The sequence below is a fragment of the Rutidosis leptorrhynchoides genome, chromosome 5 (assembly GCF_046630445.1).
Source record: "Rutidosis leptorrhynchoides isolate AG116_Rl617_1_P2 chromosome 5, CSIRO_AGI_Rlap_v1, whole genome shotgun sequence".
Lineage (NCBI taxonomy): Eukaryota > Viridiplantae > Streptophyta > Magnoliopsida > Asterales > Asteraceae > Rutidosis > Rutidosis leptorrhynchoides.
The window spans coordinates 79,125,466-79,152,853 of record NC_092337.1 but is presented as its reverse complement, the minus strand read 5'-3'; the positions used below and the strand labels follow the sequence as shown (position 1 = coordinate 79,152,853).

The window sequence follows — 27,388 nt, the reverse complement described above, 5'->3', positions numbered from 1 at the left end:
TCTCTTAAACTAACTAGTTCATTTTAAAAGTGATACTTACAAGTGTTAGTGGGCTAACTAAGTCCATTAATATGGGTAGGGTGGGCTTCTAAGCCCATGTAAAATTAAAAGGCCCAAGTTTCATGTAAGTAACAATTAAATCCAATTAAAGCCCAAGTAACTAACTAATCACCATAGTTAATTAAAATGATTAATAAAATCAATCATGAATGTAAATAATACTTGAAAATATTATTCATGTAAGTTTCGTGTGTCACAAAGACGTTTCGGGCATTTAAAGTCAAATATGGGCAATCAAAGTAACAAGTAAATGTAATAACATACATTCGTTAAATCACAAGTATTAATAATAATAATTATTAATAAATAAACGTTGGAAAATCCAGGGTCGTTACATTACCCACCTGTTAAAGAAAATTTCGTCCCGAAATTTAAGCTGAGGTAGATGGAGGAGTCGGGAAAAGGAGAGGATACTTCCGCATCATTTGATCCTCTCGCTCCCAAGTAAACTCAGGTCCTCGTTTGGCATTCCATCGTACTCGGACGATCGAAATCTTGTTGCGTTTCAAAGTCTTGACCTCACGGTCCATAATCTCAACTGGTTCTTCCACAAAGTGGAGTTTGTCGTCAATTATAAGTTCCTCAAGTGGTATGATAAGTTCAGGTGCAGCAAGACACTTCTTCAAGTTTGACACGTGGAAGGTAGGATGAACTGAGCTCAATTGTGCTGGTAGATCCAAATGGTAAGCAACGGGTCCAACACGTTCCAAGATTTCAAAAGGACCAATGTATCGTGGGTTTAACTTTCCACGTTTTCCAAAACGAATTACACCTTTCCAAGGTGCAACCTTCAACATTACACGATCACCAACGTTGAATTCAAAGTCTTTACGTTTAAGATCGGCATAACTCTTTTGACGGTCACGAGCAGTCTTAAGTCTAGCTTGAATTTGAGCAATCTTATAACTCGTTGGTTGTTTAGCAGAAGAGAAAACGCTCATTCCATGGTTTCAACAGTAGTCTCAGACTCTCAGTGCCAACTGATAAGAAGCGACTAGAACAAATTTTATCAGTGTAGTATTCAGGATCGGATTCTTGTAAAGATAATAGCACTTCAATCATCGTCGTTTCATTATTTTGTTTTTTCACTGCTTTTGACCCTCCTAAGTTGGTCAATCAACCCTTGAAAGAATGCATCCCTCCTTTTCTGCAAATCGGTTTACTTTTTCTCTAACCCCTTCGCTCCAAAGCAACTAACAAACGGCAAGTAACCGTCAAGTTAACTAGAAGCACCCGCAAGTGCAAACAAATCGTCTATTATCTTCCTAAATCTTTTTCCTTCTTCAACCTCAGAAATATCGCCACCAAAATACCTTTTCTCAGATATCATTATCATCATCAAATTAAAATGTAAGCTCATAAACTCCACCTTCATATCAACCACGGAACAAGAACTCGCCAACAGTTTATGAATTAAGAGCTTGCATTCATAAGCGCGTACGTCATGGAACTCATTTAGCCGATGAATAGACAAGATTTCAGTCGAGGCAATACGACGAAGGTGGCGCCAATTGTCACTATAAGGTGCCCAAATAAGACTTTTGTTGTTGTTGCCATTGATCTTGCTGAAAAGCATAGCAGGATGGTTAGCAAAAACTATGCCGTTCTTCGTAAAGTATTCTTCGGCAAATAGTAGGAGATGGGACCAAGAGGACACATCGTGAACAGAATTGGAGAAGGATGATTGAGCCCTATTTAGAATAGATCTTGGCAAAAGTTCGGTACAACGAGGCTTGCACAAGGTACAAGTGTCCGATTATGGGGAGGGTCGGGAAGACCACCCCAGGGCAATCCGGCTTACAGGATATAAATCCCAAAGATATTTTTAAGGGGAGGAAATCGAACTTGACACTTCGCCACCCTCATCTCAATACACAAGTTTAAAGGGGTGAACCACTGGACCATAAGATTGGGTTCACTATAGTACGGATTGTGTAAGGAGGTTCTTAATTACATTACATTACAATATTAACTATTAAACAAAACTTATGAATAGTATCAGGGGTATTTTCGTCTTTTCACTCTTTTTTTCCCCTTCTTTCTTTCAAGTAACACCACAAAAGCCCCCACACTTTGTTCAAAAATTAAAATCGGCCCCCAACACAGGGGGTTAAAGCGTCAAATCAAAATTTTCATAAAATATCTTAAATAAACTCCACTCAAATATTCAACAGGTCATATCTTCTCGCTATACGCAAAACGCTAAATAATTTTATGAACACAATGTCACTAACTATACGCAAAACGGACACTTTTAAAAAAACGCTAAATATTTAGGGTACTTTTCATATATGTTGATTTTTCACTCGCAGGCTCCGTAACTAAACACAATAAAATACATTAAAAATCGAACCCCCGCCATATTAACTATTAGACAAAACTTATGAATAGTACCAGGGGTATTTTCGTCTTTTCACCTTTTTTTTCCCTTCTTTCTTTCAAGTAACACCACAAAAGCCCCCCACACTTTGTTCAAAAATTAAAATCGGCCCCCAACACAGGGGGTTAAAGCCCCAAATCAAAATTTTCATAAAATATCTTAAATAAACTCCACTCAAATATTCAACAGGTTATATCTTCTCGCTATACGCAAAACGCTAAATAATTTTATGAACACAATGTCACTAACTATACGCAAAACGGACACTTTTAAAAAACGTTAAATATTTAGGGTACTTTTCATATATGTTAATTTTTCACTCGCAGACACCTTAACTAAACACAATAAAATACATTAAAAATCGAACCCCCGCCGCAAAGCGAGGGTTTGAAAACTAGTTTATAATAAAACATATTGATGTACCGTGTACGATACAAATAATAATCATATGAGTACTTTTAATCAGATGTACACAACTTAAGCGGGTTAACTGTGGCCATTTCCGACTATTTTCCTGATCCATATGTTGTTAGTAAAGGTTAAACAAGAGAGCTCTTTTGAGGATACCAAACCCCAACCAGTAGGTTGTATTATGATAAGTTCATTTAAAGTGCTACTACTAGACATCGGAATAAGTTGCCCCCTACATACGACCAAACTGTCACTTTACAATGTAATTTTGGTACACTGCTCATAGCACATCATACATATTTAAACCACTACTTTTAGTCATCGGAATAACTTGAGTAAACATATAAGATCTAATTCTGTTAAATCGTCAAATGTGTAACCAAAATTTTAAATAACTAAACCAAATGACTAACTAAAATAGTAACCAACTGCTACTTAATGGAAAAAAAAAAAAAAAAAAAAAAAAAAAAACCCTTCAGAAATGAGATGAATCATTCAGTCACGTGTTAACCAATATGTACTTCCCTTCCATTAATTACGGGGATTGATATGTATACAACCATTTTTTATATGTACACAATCAAACATGCTTTGAATGTTGTAGTGTACAACACTTTAAAACATGTTTAGTTGTGTACATATAAAAAATGGTTGTCCACATATCATCATCCATTAATTATTCACGTTCTCCGTCCATCTGAATCGCCAACACTTCAGGATTCGAATCAGCATTCGATGACGATTCAACCGTCTCCCCGTCTCTGTCCAACAACAACAAAATTCGTTCATATCAAATCAATTCCAAATATATATATTATTATATATATATATATATATATATATATATATATATATATATATATATATATATATATATATAATAAAATTAAAAAAAAACATAAATCATACTTGCATGTCTTTTTATTATGACCCAAGCCCTTGCATTTGCTACACTGCATCTGCCTTCTAATCATCTCCAACGAACCCGCCTGTTTCAACTTCGCCCGCCTACCCGGTTTCCCTGCCGGCCGTTTGGCCGGCGGCGGCGTAACGATCACCGACAATTCCTCACCGTCTACCGGACCTTCAACGTCAGGTATCGGAAAAATCGACTCCGCATACGTTTTTCTATAACTATTCACCATAAAATACCTCGAACAATAATCACACACGTTTTTACCCGTACACTCAAAAACCGCCATAGCATGACAGCATGGCAGTCCAGTCAGCTGCCACATCTTACAACTACATTCCCATTGACTAATGTCAACCGTCTCAACCGACTCACCATAAACCTCAAACACACTACTTTGCGACGGGACCACTTGAAACGTTTGACCTTTTGCACCTGCTTCTTTGACTTTTTCTTCCATTGACGGAGTCAACGTTGTAGTCCACCGATTCGAGTCAACTCGCCTTGTATAAATCAACTCCATTAGTTTACCTCGTAACACGTCGATCATGTGCGTTATAGGCAACTCGACTGCTTCCGACACCCAATTATAAAACAACTGTCCGAAATTAGACGTCAAATGATTATTACGGGTCCCATCAAAAAACACGTTAGCCCAATGCTGCGGCTCACTTTTTATAACCCAATCGTATGCTTCGGGTGAAATCGCTTTAATATCTTGTACACGTTGTTCAAAAACGCCAACTTTCGGTGCGTACGCGGCCGCATATAGGTCTTGTACCATTAACCGTCTAGCTTCGTGTGAAAACCGATCCTTTAAATCGTTATTAAGTTTTTCAGCAATGTATCTTAAACAATACGCGTGAAAACAGCCTGCACCAAAAACGTTTGCTAATGAATCTTTCAACCCCTCGTTAAAGTTAGCAACGAACGTTATCGGTTGAGAAACTGGGACCGCGGTTTTCAGTTGCGTTAAGAACCAAAACCAGTTATCGTTATCCGTTTCATCATCAACAACAGCAAACGCTAACGGAAAAACACCGTCATCACCATCTGCTGACGTGGCGATCAATAACGTCCCTTGATACTTTGCGTCTAACGGAATATCATCTAAAAAGATTAACGGACGGCACCCTTGTTGAAACCCCGATATCGACGCGTAAAACGAGACAAAAAAACGATGAAAACTCGAATCATCTTTTGTACCAAACGTAGCTATACTACCGGGATTCGTTTCCCTTATTTTCTCACAAAAATACGGTAACTTCGAGTACGCGTCTTTATACGAACCTTGAAGTTGTTCTTTTGCGATCCCTTTCGCACGCCACGCTTGCGAATAATTTAACGTCACACCGTATTCTCGTTTTATATCATCAACAATATCTTTCGGTTTATAATTCGGCGAATTTTTTAATTTTTCTTTAATAATATTTCCGACCCAACCTTTTGTAGCGCGATAACCGGCTTTTGCACTAGCACCGTTACACGTATGTTCGGGGTTCATTTTTTTAATACGAATTAAATGAGTGGTTGGCAAACGTGAAACGTATATACGCCATGGGCAATTTTCGGACTTGCATTTGACACTAACACGATGACTATCGCTTTTTTTGTACTTGTAACGAAAACCGTGTGCGATCGAGAATTTATGAAGGGCTTCGCGAAACTCGGCAAAACTAGCGAATCTCTGATCGACACCTGTAATTGTGTTCTCCCATTGTGTTGCGGGTTTATTATAATTTGAAGCATCTGTGAATGATAGTGGTGAGATTTCGTTATCGATGACCATATCGAGGGAATTAGTGTCGGTTGTATCGGGGTGGTTATCGGTATGGCTTGTTTCGACGGGGCTAGGTACAAGCACGACTGCATCGGATACCGTTGTCCTGCTTGACCTGAAATTAGATTATAATGAAACACCATTGATTAAATATTTACATACATAGATTTTAAGTGAATTTGAAGTTTTAATACCTCACCAAAAACAAACAAACACAGTAATGTTCAAAGTTACTTGACTACAGATTGGTTAAGAGTAATGTTATTTCTAACCAGGAAGGTCAAAGAGTGGTTCGTGATCGGTTACTAACTCAAGCAGTCAAAAGTCCATTTTTCGTTTAAGAAAATAGCAGTCCTTTAAATCGGGAAAACGTAGAGTACCTTAAGCATAAAAGGTAAGTGTGAGTATGTTAGTGACCTTGTAGGGATTAATTGGCCAAGTCGGGAACTAGTCGGACGTTGACCAACTTTAACTTTGACTGTATTTGACCTACTTTCACCAAATTTGACTGAATAAATTCAGTGGCGATTCCAGAAACGAAACTCAATGAGCTCCTGATTTTTTTTCTTCAGTACTACCTATATATTTGAATGTTATTTTAATGGTTGTTTACCTTAAAAAACTACAAATTTAAAATATATATGGGGTCCGACTAGTTAAATTTAGTGGTATCCTATACAGTTTAAAGGACATGCAATAAATTTGAAAAATATATGGGGTCCTGTAGTTAAAGTTAGTAAGTTAGTGGTGTCCTATACATTTTAAAGGGTATTTTCTACACAAAATTATCAAACTAGTGGTGTCCCGTGACCCACGGGTTAAAGCTTAGATTCGCCTTTGAATAAATTTGACCGACTAAATTGGACTTTTGGCAACTTTGACCAGATAAATCCCCCAAGTCGGGGACTAGTCAGGCTTTGACTTTGACTCTACTTGACCTACTTTGACCGATTTTGAACGTATAAATCCGACTTTGACAGACTGATTGGACTTTTGACTAAATATATCAGCCAAGTCAAGGACTAATCGGACTATTTCAAAATTCCAACTATCTAGTCCGGGGACTTTTAAAACCACACTTTCAATAGTCAGTTGTGTAACAACTGCTATGAAACCGATACACCAAACTAGAATCGCGTTATTGAATCACTACAAAAGCTAATTATGTCGAAGTCCTTAGCAATAGCCCGATCAACTTCCTATTAAATCCAAACACCCCCTTCTTACACGATAAACAAAACTGAGAACATAAAGAAACAAATAAAAGAAAGTACCTACTAGCAGGCATGTTTGAGACATTAAGGGCACCCGCACCAACATCCTGTGGCATTACGAACACATCCACTTGATCAGCATCCGTAAAGAAGTTAATCATGCGTTTAAGGTCTTTATCTTTAGATATCATAATAAGCGTCTTCTTATTTCCAGGTAAAAAGTATTTAATCAACATATTGTCAACACTATATCCAAACGTCTCAGCCAAATCCTGTTTAAAATCAATCACTTTCGTTTCGGTATTAAGATCAACAGCGTACGCCTCCCCACCGTTATATGACATTGAACCATCTTTTTCGGTCTGAAACTCACCACCCGATTGACAAATAGCTATAATCTTCTTTGTTGACATCTCAATATGCAACAGCTCAACTCAATAAACCTAATATACAAGTTTTCAGCTTTTAATACAGCAAATCAAAATACAAATTAAGGATATGAGATACTACTTATGTAATAGAAATTTCAAAAATACCAATTTCAGTTTGTAACAGATTAACAGAAGGTTTTATACACCCGTAATCTGTATATAATCGAGTTTGTCTCCTTCATTGTCCCTACTCATAGTACATACAGACATATGTATGTATAGTATACAAAGTGAAGCAACATTGTTGGATATGAAAGTGGCCAAATTTGAAAATTAAGAAACTTTAAGAGGTCAAAACAAATATTTGAAAACAAAAGAGGGCAAATTAGAAAACAAAACGTATAAAGGGGGAAACTTATGAGCCAATACACACAAGGTTTTGAACTTTGTGAGGGGGATTTAACATAATTACAAAAACATAGCAAAGGTGCTCAGTCTATAACTAAACCTACCCACATGATATAAAGGAAACTGAGATTAGGTACTGGGTACATAATTATAATTATGATAATCGAATAAAGAAAAAAGTGAAATTACCTAGGGTTCTTGAAGAATAATTTAGGGTTGAAATTGTATTCGATTGAATATTAAAATTGAGTTGATTGATTTTTACTTGTGGCAAGAAAGTAAAAAGATATGAATAAGATGAGAGGCGATTGATTCTGTTTCAGTTGCTCAACTCGAACAACTTGCACCTCCCCAGATAATTTGTTCTTTTTTGCATCTTGACACCCAACTTTTTCTTTTTATGTTTTTGCCCATAATACTTTATTTTTCTTCCGGGCCAATCCAAGTATGGCTGGGCTATGATGGGCTTTTCTGGACTGTGAGGGCTATGCTGGGCTTTCGACTAAAACGGGTTTTATTGTGCTATGTAGTCTTTCGCGAAGCAGTTGACAAGTTAAAATAGAATCCATGTAGGAACCGAAAGTGGAATGGAGATATCGTTAACATGTAAACAATGATTTTTAACTTTCTCCGTCTATAAAGTGGTCATATAACAAGTTTTCATTGATTTGTGTCAAAACGTGTATATATGGCAGGGACACGCTAACCCTGTGTGCCGTAGCACCCACCAATCCCACCCCGAAAGAGACCTGTGCCGGAAAAGTACCTCCTCCCAGTACCCACAGTGGCGGCAAGAGCAATTTTTACCCCAGCTAGCTAGACCCCCGAAAACACTTCACAAATTCCCCCCGGAGGAGAAATAATTCCATGCGGAGCGCCCAGACTGAGAATCGAACTTGCGCCTTCCTTGTGTCAAAGCTTCCCCCACTGTGGGCCCAGCGATCAAAGGCGTCGGGTACCACTGGGTAATATTAACATTCATAAAAGTAAAAATAAAGAATATGAAGGTCCTTATTACACTGATTATTGATTATAGGGTTATTAATCAAAATGCCTAATTTTAGCGAATTATAATAATACGCCATCAAATAATGTAATAGCGAATTTCAATAAAAAGTAACATTTTTACCCCAATTTCCTATTTTAGGTAATCTATCTTTACTTTGACGTTTAAAGATTTGTTATATCAAATGTTAATAAAAAAGAGAGAGGAGTATCGTTACTTTTAAGTTTGGACTCCGTTAAAAAATTAAAGATACTCCATTTTTAGTAAATCATATGCAAGCATAATCATTGGTATTTACCTAAGGATAAGAAGCCTGATAATTGGCACATACGTGTGCAGTTAATCTTCTCAATCATATTACGAACATAACGAAAATTAAGTAAATATCAAGTACGTAAGAATCATCATTCACGAGGTCTTTCATATCCTAAGGTAAGTGTCAATGAGCGGGTTTGCATATGATTTACTTAAAAACTAGAAAATAGAGTATCATTAAATTTTTAACGGAGTTCTAACTTAAAAGTAACGATACTCCTCTTTTTGATTAACATTTGATAAAACAATCCTTTAAACGTCAAATTAAACATAGATTACCTAAAATAGAAAATTGAGGATAAAAGTTTACATTTTAATGGAATTTGCCCAAAATATAATTACAAAAATGTTCTCGCAAATCGCAAGACATACTTGCAAACCTTGTGTATACATGATTTTGGTCATGAACAAATCTTCCGATTGAGACCGCAAAATTTTAGGTTGAGGCCGAAAATTTTCCGAACATGATCGGTATTGTTTAGGTTTGCAAGTTTCCGTATTAGGCCAAAACCGGATAAGCAAGGTCGCAAGGCTTCCTTGCGAATGCTAAAACCGGATACGAAAGGTTGCAATGGACTCTTACAAACGACCCGAAATTTCAATTGAACTCTAAACTTTAGGTCCAAAATGTGTATATTTGGCAGGGACACCGCGACCCTGTGTTTTCTTTGAAAACCCACCAGACGCACCTCGAAAGAGTCGGATGTCAGAAAATTACCTCTATCGGGTCCCCACACATGTGACAGGAGCAATCATCATCTCACTACCAAAAGAGTTGTAAATTCTTGCCGCGAGTGGGGATTGAACATGCGCTTGTTTTAGGTCCAAGCTTTCACATGGTGGGTTTCAGCTTCAAAGGTACCGGATACCACTGAGCTATTGTTAAACTTTGAAACGTCAATCATTTATTTTTTAGCTCGGATTTAGTAACTGTTATTTTTGAATCGTGTATTGATGTGTGTTTTCTACACCTAATATTCTTGAAGTAAACTAGATCAAATTAACACACAAATTAGGCAACTACTCTTGATCAATGCAGTAAAGATATAGCAAGCACAAGGTTCGTTCCACACGGAGCAAGTATGATTAAGAATTTTGAACCAATAATTATTTTTAAATAAAATTGGGAAATTTTGATTTTAAACTAAGAAACGCAAAGTAAATAACAAGAATTCAGGAGAATTAAGGGCATTCATTAGACTCAATTAGATCTGTAACGACCCAACCCGTTATCCAACCGAATACGCAAATTTTTTTTTTATACAGTTAGGGTGCGCGGCGCACAACCCTCTCTGTGCGCGGCGCGCACAAAGCCTGATAAGTTATGTCCGGATTTTCCATTTTTCGTTTAATGATCTACCACTTCCCGACACTTTTAGACGAAACGGTTTTCACAAAACATTATAATAAGTAAAACCCACACGTTTTCATGATAAAACAAGTTTTACAACACCGGGCCCACATCGGCCGTTTTACGACTTTCGTACAAAATACAAGTTTTCGACCACATGATTTTAACACAAAATAAAGACCGAGCATGGTGATTGGGGATACGCTACTCAATCATAATCAATCCAAAAGCACGTCTTCTAAAGCAACTACGCGAGTCCACTAGTTCCCACGCTTACCCGAGCCACCGCATCCATGCAAATCTATAAAAATGTAAACAACGAGAGTGTAAGCTAACGCTTAGTGAGTGAGAATATACTACATACATACATATGCATAAAATGGACAAGCCACACAATAATAATCAAATAACATATACCGGAGCATCCAAGTATAAGGCAAGCTAATCTAAGCATACCGTACGAGCGCTATACTACAAGCTAAGAAGTCAACAAAGTAAGTTCACCAGCGACGATGTGAACAACACCAACAAGCTACACCCGGAGGGTTAGCTACATCACAACGATACAACGATATATAACAATAAAGCGTACAACGCCCAAGGTTAACCCCTTAACCCAATACCAAAAGTCAATTACCGCAATGAAGATTGGCCGAACTACACGGGCCATAGTAAATCCGCATTCACACGATACTACTATCTTCATTACCACAACAACATCGAGGTTAGCCGAACTACACGAGCCTTAGTGAATTCGAACTACACGAGACCACTACCTCAATAAGATGACCGAACTACACGAGTCATCGTGAATCCGCATCCACACGTGATCCACTTCTCCAATCACAACTCAATACCAACCCTTCGCCATTGAGGTTGTATAATCCACATCACAAGCATATGTGATAACGTACACACAAAGTGTGCACCTCGCCAAACGTGGTCAACCAAAACGCACAACCGTGCCAATTGGACCTATTACACAAGTCCATCAAATCCACCTATATGTGAAATGAGCTCTATAATCGAGAACCACTTCACCCGATCCGCACCCATCCTACACATACATATGCACATAGGATATTAACACTCACCTTGTCGGCTTGATGAATGTTTCCGAATAATCCGCAACATGTCAATGGAAAGTACCTATTCCATTATCACAAAACAAGCAACACAATTAGGGTGGATTTACAAACCAACCCAATTCGACACTTAGTGCAATTTCGACCAATTGCACTTCCAAGCATAAACCGCGCCCAAACTAACCAATAATCACTAACACAAGTGAAAATGGTCCTAATACGCCAATTAAACCCATAAACCCTAGTTTTGACTCATTTCAAAATTAGTCTTTCAAATACACTAAAATGGGTTCCAACACTTCCATAATCACTAACCCTAGTGATTAAACTCAATTCCAAGTCCTAAATCATGGCCAAGTCGGTTTCCAACCCAAAACCCACCAACAACAACAATAAACCCGATTACTAGCATCAATGAACTCACTTCAAGAATTTAAATGAGTTTCTCTACAATTCAATTTCAAACCCTAACTTTGAATATCAAATCAAACATTGAAATTCGGAGTTAGAACTTACCACAACAACCAAAACGTAGCTAGGAACGAGGTGAACAACTTTAAACCCCGAGCTTTTGATCAAATCCAAAACTCCAATTCTCTCTCTAAGATAGCTGAGAGTGTTTGTGGATGTGAAAATGATCGAAAGTTGGATCTAAACCAGCTGATATGGCTTCAGATCCGTCCCCAAGTGAAAAGACCAAAAAGCCCCTCATTTAATTCTAATTGGAAAAAGGCAGAAAACTGTCACTGGAAAGGTGCGCGGCGCGCTCACCTAATGGTGCGCGGCACGCACAACGGTTTGAGCAGTATTTGAGCTTTTTAATTTACGCCAAGCTTCATGCGCTTTATGTACGCCATTTATACTCTTATGTACAATAAATATTTGAGTCTTACAACTCTCCCCCACTTAGAATCGATCACGTCCTCGTGATCCTCGTCACTTAACCAACCGAACCCACACTCAATGGTCCTTAAACATACGTTCCAAACCGACTTCTTTCACAATTATCATAAACTCAAAGATTATTCCTACATACCCAAGACACACTTGCACGCATTCCGAGACATGTAAAGCACACATCATTCAAAATCTACCACGATCGCTTCACACACGAAAATCATCAAGTTCTCTTCCAACTTCTCTAGGCAATTCTTCTCAATGAATCGCCTTTAACACTAAATCGTCATTCGCGATTTATCAAATCCTCAAATTCGAGCACTAAAACTTGCTCAATCTCTCACATCGGAAAAACTCAACCAATCTCTTACCGAGATGTCAACCCTTAGCGTACCCCTGCTAAGTACAATGCTAAAAGCAACCAAGTTCCAACCTAAGGTCAACAACCAAAACGATGAAGACCGAACAAAAGCGAATCCTTACGGATAACACTTATCACTAAACATCCCTTGTAGTGCGCAATACGACCAATATGCAACTATCGTAACATCATGAGCAAACGGCTAAAACCGATAGCGCCCCAAAACGACTATGGCAACGCTAATCCCAAGGTGTACAAAATCGACTATTGTCACACCCGTAACAACACGTGAGCGAAACACGGCTATCGCATCACTACGAAAATGATGTGGTATCGTCAACAACGAACTTTAAACCCACACATGAGGTATCGCCCAACATCAAACTTTAAACCCTCATCACGCATCACTATCCACACAACATGGTCCTCACGACCCCACCATTGACATATAAAACAACCAATAGTTCACAACACGAACCACATGAAGGCTGGCTGAAACTACACGCGCCTTAGTGAATCCGCATCACACGCGACTTACTACCTTTACCGCAATAACGATCGGGATTGGCTGAACTACACGCGCCTTAGTGAATCCGAACTACACGAGTTTCACTATCCCAATAGAATGACCGCATCCACACGTGTCATTGTGAATCCGAACTACACGAGACTCACTTCCTCAACATAATGACCGCATCCACACGTGTCATTGTGAATTCGAACTACACGAGACTCACTTCCTCAACATAATGACCGCATCCACACGTGTCATTGTGAATCCGAACTACATGAGACTCACTTCCACAATAAGATGACCGAACTACACGCGTCATCGTGAATCCATAACCACACGTGATTCACCTCCCAAATCTCAACACAGGAAGGGTACTCCCATTCCGATAACGTTATACCATACCGATATAACACTACTCCCATGGTGAAGTTAGCGGACCACGTCAACGGCCATAACCCACCAATCACACACGCTCTTTTGGCCTCATACAACGAGTAGTGTAACATCGCGCACTGCTACACTATAGTGAATCCTAACGGAATACACTAACCATCAACACACGCTCTTTTGGCCTCAATTACAACAAGTAGTGTAACATCGCGCACTGCTACACCATAGTGAATCCTAACGTAATACACTAACCATCAACACACGCTCTTTTGGCCTCAATCACAACGAGTAGTGTAACATCGCGCACTGCTACACCATAGTGAATCCTAACGGATTACACTAGCCATCCAACCCAAACAAATATCCATCACACACATACGCGCATCATACGTACGCGTACACAACGCCAACACAAACGAGCAAGAACCACCTATATCACACATAGGCATAGAACACTAATTCTCTATAAGAGAATCCGCCACACACATCCCTTAATCGAGGGATCTCACCTTGCTCGTCAAACACGTCCATTATCTCTAATTGAGATTCGCCACATTACCACCTCGGTGATAATTTAAATCCAAAACCATAAGTACAATTTATTCCAAATCGTACTTTTACCACAATCGACCAACGTAGGTCTCAACGCTAGCTCCGAATCCATACGAGCATCGTCCCATATCAATACACTAGAACATCTTCGTGCGAGAGTTCAAACTCCCCCACTTAGAACTCCGTTCCATAACCACATCACAATACCTTGCTCCAACCTTGAGCACACGAATGATTTTAACCTATCCTTAAATACTTCGAACGAAGAGTTCACCCCAGTTACACAAACTTTAAGTCTTGCAATCTTCCGATTGCTCTAACTTGTCTAATTTCCACCTTTGTACCTAAGGGTTTCTCTCCGGTACCCTAAGTACAATGTAATCGCAACACCATCGGAGTCGAATACCACGCTAGTAGGTATGAAGAAGGCACCTAACATCGCATCACGTAGACTCCATTACCAACACACATCGAGATCAAACACTCGATCTTTAGGGTTCTATCCCCCCGTCGAACCTCATGGTTCATCAATTTCAACCCAAAAGCGAACACGTGCATAACGACCGAACACCAAAGCCCACACCCATGGCTTGGTAGAAACATTTCCCAACACTAAGAAATGCTTGGTTGTACCAAGTCTTACGCCCTTCGCCCATTAATCAAAACGTCACCGTAGGGTAATTCCATTAGGAATGTCACCCATAACAATACTATGCACAACACAAGGCATTTAACAAACCCGAACTCAATCGGCACATAATAAATAATCAAAGGACATATTTATTAAAACGAAAAGTATCTTAACGTATTCTCGCCACACCCGTCCCCGCTAACTCGGGACACTCCGACTTACGATGTCCTTCTTCTTGGAAATTGAAGCACACCATGCCATCACTCTTTGGCACCGAACATTCCCAAGACTTGTGACACCTCACGCCACAATTGTAACATCTAGACGCACTAGAATCCAATATACTCGTCCGTGTACCGCCCATGCTCACACTTGCACCCTTAGTTCTCTTACTTGGAGCACCATACGAAACAACCCTTCTCTCACTTGAAGGTTCACCAATCTTTGATCGCGAATACGACTCGAAACCTCTAGCCACGGCGAATAATTCCGCAAACGATTTCGCGTGACCTCTGCTAATTTTGTTCTTCAAGTCATCATTCAAGGTTCGATAGAAATCTTCCATGAACATACGATCATTTCCCATATACTCCGGGCAAAAACGAGCCTTTGCCATAAAGGTCGTCTTGAGAGTATTCAAGTCCATAGATCCTTGTCGCAAATTTCGCAACTCATCATGCAATTTCACCAAATCGGCTTGCGTCCGGAACTCCTCAAAGAATTCCTTCTTAAACTCGTCCCACGATAACGCCATAAACGGTTCACCACCGACAAGATCAATCTTACCATCCAACCAATCCTTCGCCCTACCCCGCAATAAGCTAGTAGCGAGTCTTGCCTTTTCTCGAGAGGGCAATCAATAGTACGAAAACACCCTTCGAAGTCCGAAATCCAAGTTGTGCTTACCAAAGGATCCGGTTTTCCGTCATACATCGGGGGTTTAGTCCTCATGAAACTCTTGAGACAACGCTCCATTTCACTACTACTCCGAAATTCGGAATACTTCCTATCCATTTCTTCTCGAAACGCACCCATTTGCTCCGCAACGGCGGCCGTAACTATAGCGTTAAACTCCTCGTCATTCGTCTCGATCTCGTTTCGCGTCGTCATTCTAAAGAATGCAAAACTATTAGTCCACGAACGTACATCACTTGTTAGACGGGATTTGCACCCGTAATAAGGTTTGCAGGTCCTTATTACGCACACACACCGTATCAACTTGTTAGTACAACGACCGCCTTGCTCGATGATATAAACAACACAACCAAATATTCAACATGACAAGAACACACGCAAGAATAATGTCACAACACAAGCCAATACCCTAGTTAGTTCACCTACAAGCTAAGGCACAAACCAAGTTCCCATTCCGACCCGTTCACCTACAAGTCCAGCAACAAATAGGCACACACAAAAGTCTAAGTCTAGGCGCCTATCTCAAGTCACCTAAATCCCTTAGACCATGCTCTGATACCACTTGTAACGACCCAACCCTTTATCCAACCGAATACGCAATATATATATATATATATATATATATATATATATATATATATATATATATATATATATATATATATATATATATATATATATATATATATATTTTATACAGTTAGGGTGCGCGGCGCGCAACCCTCTCTGTGCCCGGCGCGCACAGAGCCTGATCAGTTCTGTCCAGATTTTCCATTTTTCGTTTAATGATCTACCACTTCTCGACACTTTTAGACGAAACGGTTTTCACAACACATTATAATAAGTAAAACTCACACGTTTTCATAATAAAACAAGTTTTACGACACCGGGCCCACATCGGCCGTTTTACGACTTTCGTACAAAATACAAGTTTTTGACCACATGATTTTAACACAAAATAAAGACCGAGCATGGTGATTGGGGATACGCTACCTAATCATAATCAATCCAAAAGCACGTCATCTAAAGCAACTACGCGAGTCCACTAGTTCCCACGCTTACCCGAGCCATCGCATCCATGCAAATCTATAAAAATGTAAACAACGAGAGGGTAAGCTAACGCTTAGTGAGTGAGAATATACTACATACATACATATGCATAAAATGGACACGCCACACAATAATAATCAAATAACACATACCGGAGCATCCAAGTATAAGGCAAGCTAATCTAAGCATACCGTACGAGCGCTATACTACAAGCTAAGAAGTCAACAAAGTAAGTTCACCAACAACGATGTGAACAACACCAACAAGCTACACCCGGAGGGTTAGCAACATCACAACGATACAATGATATATAACAATAAAGCGTACAACGCCCAAGGTTAACCCCTTAACCAAATACCAAAGTCAATTACCGCAATGAAGATTGGCCGAACTACACGGGCCATAGTAAATCCGCATTCACACGAGACTACTATATTCATTACCACAACAACATCGAGGTTAGCCAAACTACACGAGCCTTAGTGAATCCGAACTACACGAGACCACTACCTCAATAAGATGACCGAACTACACGAGTCATCGTGAATCCGCATCCACACGTGATCCACTTCTCCAATCACAACTTAATACCAACCCTTCGCCATTGAGGTTGTATAATCCACATCACAAGCATATGTGATAACGTACACACAAAGTATGCACCTCGCCAGAGGTGGTCAACCAAAACGTTCAACCATTCCAATTGGACCTATTACACAAGTCCATCAAATCCACCTATATGTGAAGTGAGCTCTATAACCGAGAACCACTTCACCCGACCCGCACTCATCCTACACATACATATGCACATAGGATATTAACACTCACCTTGTCGGCTTGATAAATGTTTCTGAAAAATCCGCAACACGTCAATGGAAAGTACCTATTCCATTATCACAAAACAAGCAACACAATTAGGGTGGATTTACAAACCAACCCAATTCAACACTTAGTGCAATTTCGACCAATTGCACTTCCAAGCACAAACCGCGCCCAAACTAACCAATAATCACTAACACAAGTGATAATGCTAAAAACGAACATATATTTCATAGTATTATCTCTCAAGAAAGACAAGCTTTTAGTTGCAATTGTTCTATTTACAAGTGATATTCGTTTAAATAATAAAAGGTGAAGACAAAAGACAGATTCGACGAATTGAAGACGCAAACGACCAAAAAGCTAAAAAGTACAAAGTACAATCAAAGTGGTTCAAATTATTGATGAGAAACATCTCGAAATTACAAGAGTACAAGACGCAAAATGCAAAGTACAAGATATTAAATTGTACGCAAGGACGTTCGAAAATTCAGAACCGGGACCAGAGTCAACTCTCAACGCTCGACGCAACGGACTAAAAATTACAAGTCAACTATGCACATAAATATAATATAATATTTAAATAATTCTTAAAATTATTTATATATTATATATATTTAATTAAACTGTCAGCAAACAAGAAAACAAGCAATCCTGAGCTGGAATCTCAGGCCATGCGATCGCATGGCCTGGAAGTGTAATCTTCATGTGGTCGCATGACCCAAAAAGTCAGGCCGCATCCCTATAAAAAGCCGTTTGTTGAGCGAACTAAAACACATCTTTTTCTCTTCATCTATCAACGTATATATATATATATATATATATATATATATATATATATATATATATATTATAATTTTAATTTTAATTTTAATTTTAATTCTAATAATAAGGGTATGTTAGCGAATGTTGTAAGGGTGTAAGTCGAAATTCTGTCCGTGTAACGCTACGCTATTTTTAATCATTGTAAGTTATGTTCATCCTTTTTAAATTAATGTCTCGTAGCTAAGTTATTATTATGCTTATTTAATGCCGAAGTAATCGTGATGTTGGGCTAAATATTAAAATTGGGTAATTGGGCTTTGTACCGTAATTGGGGTTTGGACAAAAGAACGACACTTGTGGAAATTAGACTATGGGCTATTAATGGGCTTTATATTTGTTTAATTAAATGATAGTTTGTTAATTTAATATAAAGATTTACAATTGAACGTACCTATAAATAACCATATACACTCGATCGGACACGATGGGCGGGATATTTATAAGTACTAATAATTGTTCATTTAACCGAACACGGGAATGGATTAATAGTTATTGGGCTTATTAAAACAGGGGTGAATTATGTACAAGGACACTTGGCGTAATTGTTAACAAAGTATTAAAACCTTGGGTTACACGCAGTCGATATCCTGGTGTAATTATTAAACAAAGTATTAAGACCTTGTTACAGTTTAAATCCCCAATTAGTTGGAATATTTGACTTTGGATATAAGGATAATTTGACGAGGACACTCACACTTTATATTTATGACTGATGTACTGTTATGGACAAAAACCAGACGGACATATTGAATAATCCAGGACAAAGGACAATTAACCCATGGGAATAAACTAAAATTAACACGTCAAACATCATGATTACGGAAGTTTAAATAAGCATAATTTTATATTTCATATTTAATTGCACTTTTAATTATCGCACTTTTATTTACTGTCATTATATTTAATTGCACTTTTAATTATCGTACTTTTTAATTATCGCACTTTATTTATTGTCATTTTATTTTATCGCAATTTCATTATCGTTATATAATTTCCGCTTTAAATTAAGTTATATTTATTTTTAATATTTTACATTAGGTTTTAACTGCGACTAAAGTTTTAAAATCGACAAACCGGTAAAATTGTAATAATAATATTACTTATATATATATATTTGTATTTTTACAATTATAAGTTAAAACTAATATAGCGTTGAACTAGTTTATTAGATCCCTGTGGAACGAACCGGACTTACTAAAAACTACACTACTGTACGATTAGATACACTGCCTATAAGTGTTGTAGCAAGGTTTAGGTATATCCACTCTATAAATAAATAAATAACTTGTGTAAAATTGTATCGTATTTAATAGTATTTTCCTTGTAAAATATAAACTATTTTATATACACATCGCAAAAACATCAAGTATTTTTGGCGCCGCTGCCGGGGAAACTGCTTAAACGCCGAAAGCGAAACGCTATATATATATAAAAAAGATTTTTAGTTTACTTTTGTAAAAATACTTTTTTGTAAAAATACGTTTTAAATATTGAAAATATAAAAATATAAAAAGAAAAGAAAAACAAAATCTATATATTTGTTATTAAGAGTTGTTAAATATATATAAAGTTAAAAAGTATTTTTATTTTAGTTTTTAAAATTAAATTTTTATTTAAGCTATATTTATATTTTATAATCTAAAAACAGAAGAAAAAAATATATAATAAACTGAATTCGGGCCAGGTACTGTAGCAGCCCAATTTCTGGCCCGAAACTCTACTCCATTCGACCGCATGGATTTATAACGCGAAGACCATGCGATCGCATGGCTTGATTTGACCCGCCTGAAACCTCAGCCGACCAGTTTAGGGTTTAAATTATTAATAATTATTATTATTAAACCCTAATTAGGGTTATATTTAATAATAATTTATTTTAGTTTTTAATTAATTTGTATTATTTAGTTTAATTAGTTTTATTAATATATAAAAATTAATACTTTTATAAATAAATAATATAAAAGTAATATTTTTATAAAAATTATACTTTTTACAACTTTAAGTTTATTTTTATATTTTGTATCTTTTTATTTGTTTTAGCGTGATTTTTGTATTTTTCGTTCGTATTTAGTTTTAAGTCATAGTTTTTGCCGTAGTTATTTTTATTTCTAGATTTTTAGGCTTTGCCGTAAAATCCCTTAAGTACTTTTTCTTTAGACTAAGATTTAGGTGCTTTAGAATTTTGCGACGCCGTTTTTATAAATTTTAGTACTTTTTAAGTTTATACTGTTTTGGATATAGAATTTCTTTTAAGCTTTAATACATTTAGACGCAACTTTTAATTCTTAGTTTTTAGACTTTTAAGTTTCGACGCGCTACGTTCTTTTTATTATTTTTCGACCTTTTATTTTTCGACGTTTTTCGACGCGCTCTTTTTCTTTCTTATTTCTCGACACTCTAGTTTTTAGGACATAGAATTTTCTATTTTTTCTCTAAAATTTCTTTAAATTTCAACAAAAAATTATTTTAAGTGATTAAATTGATAGACAACTAAAATTTTCTGATTCGTAGTAATAGTTGGATTTGTTAGTGGCGAGTTGTGGGCTTCCGATTTAAAGGGTCCTGGCTACCTGCTGCATCTATTGGCTATTCGAAACGTGGGCAAAATCAGAAAAGTCTATTAATTTGATAACTTATATAATTTTTATATTTTATAACTAATAGGATATTCAGTGATTGCACCGAGCAAAACGTTCACCACCTTTTATACGTTCACCACCTGTAACTCGATCAAGACATCTAGCCAATATTGTCGCCGTTGATTTTTCTTTAGAATCATCATCCAGTCAACCAAGTACTCCAATTCAAATTTCCGATAATCCATTTTTTCAACCCGACCTCACAATTGAGAATCCGGAGGATATTCAGGGATAATTCAGAGATCCTGAACCATTAATCTTTCCTCCGAAACCACCAATCATTCAAACAGAGATTGTCGAGGAACAACCCATTAAATCAGAATCCTCTAGTGATTCAGATTCAACAAATTCAATCATGAAAAATCTGGAACCTCTAAGTATGGAAGACCGAATGTGAGCTAAACGCACTGGCCAAGGTCACGCAATTACTCAAGCAGACATTAATGCGCCATATTATGAAATTAAAGGACAAATCCTACACATGGTAACAAATCAATGCCAATTTAGTGGTGCACCGAAGGAAGATCCAAATGAACATCTTCGTACATTTAATAGGATCTGTACTTTATTTAAAATCCGAGAAGTTGAGGATGAACAGATCTATCTCATGTTATTTCTCTGGACTTTAAAGGGAGAAGCCAAAGATTGGTTAGAATCGTTACCTGAAGGGGCGATTGATACATGGGACGTTTTAGTTGAAAATTTTCTTAAACAATTCTTTCCAGCATCTAGAGCCGTGAGACTTCAAGGAGAAATTGTTACGTTCACACAAAAGCCAAATGAAATTCTATATGAAGCGTGGACAAGATTTGGAAAGTTATTAAGAGGATGTCTGCAACATGGTTTAGATACCTGTCAAATAGTACAAATATTCTACCAAGGATGTGACATCACTACACGAAAAGACATCGATATAGCAGCTGGTGGTTCCATTATGAAGAAAACTGCAACTGACGCTTACAAAATTATTGATAACACTGCTTCCCACTCACATGAGTGGCATCAAGAAAAAGATATCGTTAGATCATCTAAAGCAGCTAGAGCCGATTCTAGCCATGACTTAGATTCCATTTCTGCAAAGATAGATGTTGTCGAGAGACGAATGGAAAATATGACTAAAGATATTTACTCAATACGAATTAGTTGTGAGCAGTGTGGAGGACCACATTTGACAAAAGATTGTCTCAGTATTAAACTAACAATGGAACAAAGAGAGAATGTTTCATATCTAAACCAAAGGCCTAGAAATAATTATCAGAATAATTATCAACCGCCAAGACCAATCTACAATAAAAATCAGAACTATAACCGAAATGTTCCATACAACAACCAACAAGGTCCTAATAATTAACAAGTATCCAATAATACTTACAATCAGCAAAGACCTATTTTTCAAAACAAACCACCACAAACCGATGATAAAAAGCCAAATTTAGAAGATATGATGTCGAAGCTAGTTGAATCTCAAACTCAATTTTTCACATCTCAGAAACAAACCAATGAACAAAATGCTCAAGCATTTAGAAATCAACAAGCTTCTATTCAAAATTTGGAACAAGAAGTAAGCAACCTAGCAAGGTTGATAGGTGAAAGAAAACTGGGAAGTCTACCTAGTGATACAAATACTAACCCAAGGAATGAAACAGCTAAAGCCATTACCACAAGAAGTGGTATTACACTTAAACCACCTGAAATGCCTGTAATTTCTGAGGACGCTATTCCTACTCCAAAAGAACCACAACCTGAACAAGATATGGAAAAAGAATCGATAGTTGAAAAGGTTAATGAAGATAACACAGTTAAGGCTAAACCTTATGTTAAACCATACCAACCACCACTTCCTTACCCAAGTAAAATGAGAAAAGAGAAACTTGAAGCCGAGCAATCCAAATTCTTGGATATGCTTAAACAGATAAATGTTAATCTTCCTTTCATTGATGTAATTTCAGGAATGCCTAGATATGCTAAATTCTTGAAAGATCTAATCACAAATAGAAAGAAAATGGAAGAACTCTCGGCTGTTACAATGAATGCTAATTGCTCTGCAGTGCTGTTGAATAAGATACCAGAAAAATTATCAGATCCAGGAAGTTTCACAATTCCATGTTTTCTGGGTAGTCTTAGTTCAATAGAAGCATTGGCAGACTTAGGTGCTAGTATAAATTTAATGCCGTATTCACTATACACTAAACTAGACCTTGGAGAATTGAAACCAATACGAATAAGCATACAACTAGCCGATCGATCAGTAAAATATCCAAGAGGGATAATGGAAAACATGCTAGTTAAAGTTGATACTTTAGTATTTCCAGTAGATTTTGTTATTCTGGACATGGAAGAAGATTCTAGAGTTCCTCTAATATTAGGAAGACCATTCTTAAACACAGCTAAAGCAATAATAGACGTGTTTGGTAAGAAACTGACCCTAAGTATAGAGGACGAGTGTGTTACCTTTTCAGTGGATAGAGCCATGCAGCAACCGCAATCTGCAGATGATACATGTTATTATATTCAAATTATAAATTCACATACAGAATTGTTCGAAGAATTTCCAGAATTACAAGGAACAGGAGAATGTTCTTTAGGAGAAGGAACTGAACCAATTGATGAAACTGAAATGTTAGCCGCACTCATGGCTAATGGATATGAACCAACAAAAGAAGAAATTCAAATGCTAAAAGAAGAAGACAGATATCGATATAAATCATCGATAGAAGAACCACCGACATTAGAGTTAAATCCACTTCCAAACCATTTGGAATACGCTTATTTACATGGTGAATCTGAATTACCTGTAATAATATCATCTTCTCTTACCGAAAATGAAAAATCTCAACTCATTTCTGTGTTAAAAGCTCATAAACCAGCTATTGCATGGAAGATTCATGACATTAAAGGAATAAGTCCTTCGTATTGTACACATAAAATCTTTATGGAAGAAGGTCATAAAACGTATGTGCAACGCCAACGAAGACTAAATCCTAATATGCAAGATGTTGTTAAGAAAGAAATTATTAAACTGCTAGATGCAGGTTTAATTTATCCAATCTCTGATAGTCCATGGGTAAGCCCAGTTCAATGCGTACCTAAGAAGGGTGGCATGACTGTCATCACAAATGAAAAAAATGAGCTTATTCCTACTAGGACTGTAACAGGATGGCGTGTTTGTATTGATTATAGAAAATTAAATGACGCCACCAGAAAAGATCACTTTCCCTTACCTTTCATTGATCAAATGTTGGAAAGATTAGCCTGAAATAGTTACTATTGTTTTCTTGATGGTTTTTCCGGATATTTTTAAATTCCAATAGCACCCGAGGACCAAGAGAAAACCACATTCACGTCCCTTATGGTACTTTTGCTTACAAACGCATACCATTTGGACTTTGCAATGCCCCTGCAACCTTTCAAAGGTGCATGATGGCGATTTTTCACGACATGATTGAAGAATGCATGGAAGTTTTCATGGATGACTTTTCAGTCTTCGGTGATACATTTGAAACATATCTAGTTAATCTTGAACGAATGCTTATTAGATGCGAACAATCAAATCTAGTACTTAATTGGGAGAAATGCCATTTCATGGTTAAAGAAGGCATCGTTCTTGGTCATAAAATTTCAAAGGAAGGAATTGAAGTGGATAGAGCTAAAGTAGATGTAATTGCTAAACTTCCACATCCCACCAATGTTAGAGGAGTTAGGAGTTTTCTAGGGCATGCCGTTTTTTACCGACGTTTCATAAAAGATTTTTCTAAAATTGCCACTCCTATGAATAAACTCCTAGAAAAGGATGCTCCATTCATCTTTTCGGATGAATGCATCAAATCTTTTAATATTCTTAAAGAAAAACTCACTAATGCGCCGATCATGATAACTCCAAATTGGAATCTACCATTTGAACTAATGTGCGATGCAAGTGATTTTGCAATGGGAGCCGTTTTAGGACAAAGGACTGAAAAACGATTTCAACCTATTTATTACGCTAGTAAGACGTTACAAGGAGCACAAACGAATTACACAACTACTAAAAAAGAACTCCTAGCTATTGTCTTTGCTTTTGACAAATTTCGTTCATATCTCGTTCTAGCGAAAACGGTGGTCTATACCGACCATTCTGCTCTTAGATACCTATGTTCGAAACAAGATGCTAAACCAAGATTAATCCGTTGAATCTTACTCTTACAAGAGTTTGATATAGAAATTCGAGACAAAAAGGGAGCAGAAAATCTCGCAGCTGATCATCTTTCTCGTCTTAAAAATCCTGAATTAGAAGTTCTCAATGAATCAGCCATACAAGATAACTTTCCTGATGAATGTCTATTGAAGATAGATTATAATGAAATTCCATGGTTTGCAGACTATGCAAACTACTTAGTATGTGGATTCCTTGAAAAAGGATTGTCGTACCAAAAACGAAAGAAATTCTTTAGTAATATAAAACACTATTTCTGGGAAGATCCACATTTATTTAAAAGTTGTCCCGATGGAATAATACGCCGATGTGTATTCGGAGATGAAGCTAGTCAAATCTTAAACCATTGTCACACATGACCAACAGGAGGGCATTATTAGCCTCAGCTCACAGCAAGAAAAGTTTACGATGCTGGATTCTATTGGCCTACAATTTTCAAAGACGCACACCTTCTTTGCAAATCCTGTGATGCTTGTTAAAGGGCCTGAAAAATAAGTCAACGTGATGAAATGCCACAAAATGTCATTCAAGTATGTGAAGTATTTGACATTTGGGGTATTGACTTTATGGGTCCATTTCCAAAATCTCATAATAATCTTTACATTCTCGTTGCCATTGATTATGTATCTAAATGGGCGGAAGCACAGGATCTCCCAACTAATGATGCACGAGTTGTAGTCAACTTTTTAAAACGTCTTTTTGCAAAGTTTGGAACACCAAAAGCTTTAATAAGTGATCGGGGTACTCATTTTTGTAATAATCAACTTGAGAAAGTTCTCAAAAGATATGGAGTAACTCATAAAATCTCCACTGCTTATCATCCACAGACAAGTGGACAAGTTGAAAATACCAACCGAGCTTTAAAACGTATTCTAGAGAAAACTGTAGGATCAAATCCGAAGGAATGGTCCATGAAATTAGAGGATGCACTTTGGGCTTTTAGAACAGCCTACAAAACTCCAATAGGAACCAATAGGAACCACACCTTTTAGACTCGTTTACGGAAAAGCATGTCATCTTCCAGTAGAAATTGAACATAAAGTATTTTGTGCTTTGAAGACATGTAATCTTGATTTACATGAAGCCGGACGTCTACGGTTAAGTCAATTAAACGAATTAGAAGAATTAAGACATGAAGCATACGAAAATTCGTTCATCTATAAAGAAAGAACGAAGAAATGGCATGATAAAAGAATTAAAAGTTCAAAAGAATTTAAAGAAGGAGACAGAGTTCTTCTTTTCAATTCACGATTCAAGCTATTTTCTAGAAAATTGAAATAAAGATGGTCTGGACCATTCATAGTCAAAATAGTTTTTCCATACGGAATAATAGAATTAATAAATTCAAATGGGATTGAATTTAAAGTTAATGGTCACAGAGTTAAACATTACATACATGGTCCGATGGAAGTTGACAATGAAGTCAATCATAATTTCACCACCCAAGAAAACCTTCAAAATGAAAACATAAATATGTTATCAACAACATATGAAAGATCAAAATTGGAAAATAGGGAGGATTCAAATTGGAGTGATGAAGAAGAATTCTTATACAAACCTCCCATTCCAAGAAACGAAGAAAAATGTGAACAAGAAGTTCAAATAGAAGTGAAAGAACCAAGAAAAGAACACCCGAAAAAGGTTTACAAACCAACTCGACTTACTAAAGTAGGAGACCCGGGCGAATTTATCATTTCTTGCTTGCTTAATGATGGTGCTATATATAATGGACTCGCAGATTTAGGAGCAAGTGCAAATATTATACCTCTTTCCTTATACAAAAGATTAGGTATGGGTAAATTAAAACCAACTAAAATAGGTGTTCAATCATTTGACCTAACCATTAAACACCCGGTTGGAATAGCAAATAATTTACTTGTTAACGTGGGAAGTTTGACCTTTGTTGCAAACTTCATAGTTATTAATATGGAGGAAAACCTTGATATTCCTCTAATTTTAGGTCGCCCATTTTTAGCAACCACCGAGGCATTCATTGATGTAAGAGAAGGTAGAATGACACTTAGGGATGGTGATAAATCGATCACCTTTGTGAACCGAAAGTTTAGATCTCCACCAACCAAAACTATTAAACCAATAAAAATACATAAGTGTGGGGAAGATGAAGAAACACTTAATGATGATTCGATCACAAAGAACCCCGTTGATGATACGAAATTAGATGAACCCGTTTTTAACAGTTCAACGAAGAAACTTTATAAACGGATTCACGATGCTAGGATTAAGGGAAACTTTAAGTTATGTAACCGATTAGTATCCAATTTATCGCCAAAAGAAAAGGCAATGTTAGT

At 37.0% G+C, this 27,388-nt stretch overlaps 1 protein-coding gene across 1 annotated transcript; it reads right to left on the bottom strand.

Annotated features, from left to right (window-relative positions):
- Positions 1 to 3,377: 3,377 nt before the first annotated feature.
- LOC139848184 (uncharacterized) lies at positions 3,378 to 7,853 on the bottom strand. Its single transcript, XM_071837912.1, has 4 exons — positions 7,727 to 7,853; positions 6,819 to 7,201; positions 3,761 to 5,659; positions 3,378 to 3,612 (listed from the first exon to the last, which is right to left on the bottom strand). Exons 2-4 carry the CDS (start codon positions 7,169 to 7,171, stop codon positions 3,528 to 3,530), a joined length of 2,337 nt encoding a protein of 778 aa, XP_071694013.1. The 5' UTR covers positions 7,172 to 7,201; positions 7,727 to 7,853; the 3' UTR covers positions 3,378 to 3,527.
- Positions 7,854 to 27,388: the final 19,535 nt, after the last annotated feature.

Excerpts from the sequence above, each read along its gene's own strand:
- LOC139848184 (XM_071837912.1), bottom strand. The coding sequence starts at position 7,171 with ATGTCAACAAAGAAGATTATAGCTATTTGTCAATCGGGTGGTGAGTTT. Across the intron at positions 5,660-6,818 it reads TCAAACATGCCTGCTAGTAG|GTCAAGCAGGACAACGGTAT; the intron begins GTACTTTCTTTT and ends ATCTAATTTCAG. Across the intron at positions 3,613-3,760 it reads CATAATAAAAAGACATGCAA|AGACGGGGAGACGGTTGAAT; the intron begins GTATGATTTATG and ends GTTGTTGGACAG.